This window comes from Cyprinodon variegatus, unplaced genomic scaffold (assembly GCF_000732505.1).
Source record: "Cyprinodon variegatus isolate N-32 unplaced genomic scaffold, C_variegatus-1.0 Scaffold89, whole genome shotgun sequence".
Lineage (NCBI taxonomy): Eukaryota > Metazoa > Chordata > Actinopteri > Cyprinodontiformes > Cyprinodontidae > Cyprinodon > Cyprinodon variegatus.
Window position 1 is genome coordinate 437,444 of NW_015150542.1, and position 4,792 is coordinate 442,235.

Here is a 4,792-nt window from a genome sequence, read left to right on the forward strand (position 1 = left end):
GCGGTGTGAGAGGGGGTGTGCGGGAGTTGCGGTCTCCGTCGGCTCGGTAACCGCACCGGAGCCAGTGTAAGCAAGGGGTAATTAGGTCTTAGCTTACATGTTCTTACCTTGAAGTTCACTTCTAAACTAATAAATTGATCCATTTTACATTGAAAATATTAAGCCAAATGGTGTTATCAATATTGCTCTTAAATCATTGAGAAACAGTGTCACGATCTTGGCACCAATGACTGGCTTTATTACTCATTTCATTCACTTGTCTAATTCTGCCCGGTTTCTCATTACTGCTCATCTGATCCACCTGCTCCTGCTTCTCTTTAAGCTGCCTGCTTCCAGTCATTAGGGCCAGATTATTCTCGAGACAGTGTGGAGAGTTTGTCCAGCGTTACCTTAGTGTTTCTCATGACCTATTCTGCCTCTCTACTACTGGGCCCATCTGTTCCCATCTGATCTGTTTTTACCTGCATGCTTCCAGTTATCGGTCGAGATTATTCTCGAGTCAGTGGTGAGAACATTTCAGCGTTACCTTAGTGTTTCTGATTACCTGATCCTGTTCTGTCTCTCAACCACTGAGCCTGCCTGTTCCGATCTAATCTGTTTACCTGACCTGTCTGTGGATTCCCGTTGGATTCTGCCTGTGTGCTGAACTTAGAGCTGTTTCCTGTCACTGACCTGGATTTACCTTCAGAACCTCTTCGGGCTTCTGATCTCCTGGTTCTGAATCCTGCGCACGTCCGCGGCACCTGCTTTGGCTTCGCCCTCTGGATTTTCCTGCCTTCCTTCATCTGCCTGAATCTGGATTCCTGCTGGTTCTCTATTCTAGGGGCTGGAGTGTCTGGTACACTCTGATCAGCTCTCCACAGCTTGTTGGCAGCCCCCCGGCTGGATCTTGTCTCGTTCTCTGGGCACAGACTGAACGGTTAAACCAGAGGTTCCTGCAATAGATGCCCCAGCCGCTGTTTATAGAGTTTGTTTTTTAATAAAGGCCTCTTAAATAATCAGTCTGTCTGTCTGCTTTGAATCCTGGGTCCCCTGTAACAAGCAGTTAGTTTACACAACGTTAAATGTTGCATTCTTAGAAAACTAAAACACATTGGTTCCAAACAGACAGCATTTATATCCAAGGAGTGACTTTCTTGTGAAGGAATATTCAGCTTTCCACACAGGTACTGTATCCGCTTAATGTGGACCTGTGGGAAGAAAAAGACATAAATCAATGTCAAAATGAATGTGTTTCAGTTATAGTTGGTTTTCTTTTACTCATAAGGTTGATAATTAATTTATACAATATAATACACATTTGCACATTTACTTAGGTTTATTGTTTTTATGTTTGTTGGAAATGCTGAAATGAAATAGAATATTTTAATTGTGTTTTCCCCCTGAAGAAGTTTTGTTTTTCAATACAAAACATTATCTTAAGTGCACTGTCAGAAGATTGTTTACATTTTGGTTAAGCTACATTAATCTTAAGCAAAATTATTTCAATTAAATCTTAAAAAATGCACATTAAAGAAAAAACAAACTTAAACATCTTTTTATGTTAAGAAAAGAGAAGACGAAAGATACTACAGTAAAATTAAGGAAAGGGGATGACTTTAGGTAAATCCATAGCTTATTAGTTGGCTGCAGGTGTTATATTGATCTTTTTCTCTATGTGTTTCCTGACCTTTAAATCAACCTTTTTTTTGGCAGCCTGTGACCAACAGTGCCTGACATGTGACACTACTGGGGTTTGTACATCCTGCCGTGACCCGACCAAGGTGCTGCTCTTTGGAGAATGCCAATACGACAGCTGTGCACATCAGTACTACCTAAATGTGACGACCCGCGCCTGCAGAGGTAAGCTGCCTTGATGCCAACCGTGCACAGAGAGGAGGAAGATCTTGATTACTAATGAGGATACAGTGTGCACCCTTTTATGATATCCATAAATTACTCTCCATCCATATTGCATGTAGTGCAGGAGGCCACAGTAATTTTATGGGGCCCATCAATCAAGTAATAAACTCTGGGACCAGATATGCAAATCTGAACCATTGTGTGTTCATTTTAACTCTATCTTACATCTTCTTTTGCCCAGTGAAGTTGATTAATGAGTCTCACAAAAAACTATGGGGATTTTTTTTTAAGCCTGGGTACTTTTAATAACTTGATTCCTCTTTGTAATAGTCCTAGATATTCTTTATATTAGTGCTGTGTTTATACTTCACTTTTTTAACAACCTCCTTTCTGATTAGGCGCCTCGATAATTAGATTTTATTTTTGTTGCCACACAGGATCTGAGTCATCTGATTACACAGACAGTAAATTGCACTAGAGAGAAAAATATTTTTCCAAGATGAAAATCTGTACACTCAAATTTTACTCCTTGGCTGCAATCGATGCTCTTTATTTGACCTTTAAAATACTATTAGATTAGGGAAGGTTACAAAATATACATGTCATGTTTATATAAACAACAAATGTAAATTGTTTGCGATAAATAGGTGTTCTTCCTAACTGTCAATTTCGATGTTAGAAGATAAATGTAAGTAGGTTTGTATTTATCTATAGCTGTCTTGGCCAGTGTAATTTCATCACAGTAATTATGCAGACTTGATCCTGTGTTTCTTTGTTTTAGGGAGGAAAAAAAGAAAAAGAGTAAAATAGAAAGAATAGAGATAATTATGGATCTGGAGGCTTTCACCATCTTATAGAAAAAAATTCAAATATTGTTTTATTCTTTTTGTATATAATGATCTATAAAATGGAACCTCCGGCTTGTATTCTAAATATTCAAAAAAGAAAGACATAGGCTACTTTAAGTATATTAACATTTCAAGTGTTCTGTAAATTAAGAATAATAGGGAAGGTCTCTTTTTACCTCTTTGCAAGTGAAGTTATGGTTATCCAGATTAACAACAGGCTGCAAACTAATTTCTCTGTAGAATATCAACCAAAATGATCTTTCTGATGTTTTATTAGATTTATAAAGGATATAGATTTGATTATCATGTAGATGAAATGTTTTGAAATCAGCCCAGCTTAATGCAGGTACCGGTTCAATGTGCCTCCTCTGTCCTCACCTCACCTCCATCACTCATCAGAGGATCCAGACTCTGTCCTGGTAAAAGTCTGCTGTTAATTAACTCAGAATGTCAAAGAACAGGTGGGACAACCCCCTGCATTGCCCTTTTATCCTTTGCTTGTCCTAAACCGCTCCTTTAACAGCTGTCATGTGCAACACACTTTGTTTACGCACTTTTAAAGCTACCTTGACAAGAGATTCAATTTTTTTTTTTTTTTTTTTTTGCATTATGAAAATTTTAAATCAGAGACATTTCATGCAACACCTTTTGCCAGGAACAGTTGGTCCAGAGACGGGACGTCTGGTAATCCTAACATTAAATGGCAATAGGACTTGACCAAAGCGCTTAAGACTACATTAATTCATTCATTCACCCATTCATGCACACACTGATGGTGGCAAGCTACGCCGTAGCCGCAACTGCCCTGGGGCTCACAGACAGAGGCCTACGTTTGAAGGGCAAACTCTGACGTCACTGTCGCCCCAACAATAGGGGTGGCAAAGCAAAGTAGATTCCTACTGTATGTTTGAGCAGACTTTTAACATGTTTAAAGGCTGTTTATGAAAAAGTCTATGTGAATAAGGTTTTTAGCAAAAGCTCAATGTGGTGAGATATTAGAGGGATTGATGTTACCTTGTCCAGTTTCTACAATAGCTTCCATTCATGCTTATGCTTGTTTCTGTTTGGAGAAGCAGATAAATGTTGTGGGTAACCAGGAAAGCACAGAGTGGAGTTGTAGATTTATAATTATTCTGTTTATGTAGTGATTGACAGAAACAGAGTAAGTAGAAGACATCTTTTTGTGAATCTTTGGGGTCTGATTCGATAGCTCTAAAATGTGAGGCGGACACGCCGTCCCAAAAATAATTATTACAATGGCCATGGACAGCTCATGTATTTAGGAGCATTGTTTATGCCTTTAGCATAACCAGCTACAGGCCCTGGTCACTAATTAAGTAAATTCTGCTGCCATCGAGTAGCATTATGAGTCTGTTATATGTACATAAACTATTTCCTGGCTTTGGAAATGTTCACCTTGACATTTTTTTTATAATTACTTAGGAAATTGCAGTGCAGGTAGAATGCATGTTTAATTTTTTTAATAAGTGTTTTTTTCTAACACACAGCTTTGAAAGCTAAGAGGAATTTGAAGTTAAAGTAAATATGCTAAAAATTGATTTATTTTCCCATCGGCTAGTGTTTGATTGGATCTGCCAGAGGCAGGCACCAGCCCTGCCCTGATTGATTGCTGTGATTCTCTTTGCCATAAGGCATCATTATCATCAAATTTAGATTTTTGTTACGAAAGAACATTTTTTTGTTTTGTGCATCTTACCCACCTTTAAAAGGAGCATTGCACACGTTTAAAGGCTACATATTGTTATTTGTTTTTTTTTTAAAACGGTCCCTACTATTTATCACAGTTGCCTCTTTAGGCTTTGCCATTAGAGAGAGTGATTCATATTTTCGGGGGGGGTGTTTGTAGTGACCCCTCTAAGCAAAAGACCGTTGCAGACCAGGGCTGACTGCAATGCTGTTCCTCATTTCAAATTTGATCGCACTACACTGGTGTCATTTCAGCTTGTCACTAGACAGATCAAACTTCTGTGAAACTCTGGAGTTGCTGTTTTGCTTGTATAATGATGAACATCATTAAAGGAATAGTACACCCAAAACATGATTAGCCTTCATTTTCTACTCACCCCCATGCTGAACAACAC

General features: G+C 38.6%; 1 protein-coding gene across 1 annotated transcript in view; it reads left to right on the forward strand.

Moving 5' to 3' along the window:
* fras1 (Fraser extracellular matrix complex subunit 1) overlaps positions 1 to 4,792 on the forward strand; it is a 352,266-nt gene that overhangs the window by 215,825 nt on the left and 131,649 nt on the right. The window contains exon 21 of the mRNA XM_015373599.1: positions 1,696 to 1,842. Coding sequence (XP_015229085.1) covers positions 1,696 to 1,842 — 147 coding nt within the window. The remainder of the gene's footprint in view (positions 1 to 1,695; positions 1,843 to 4,792) is intronic.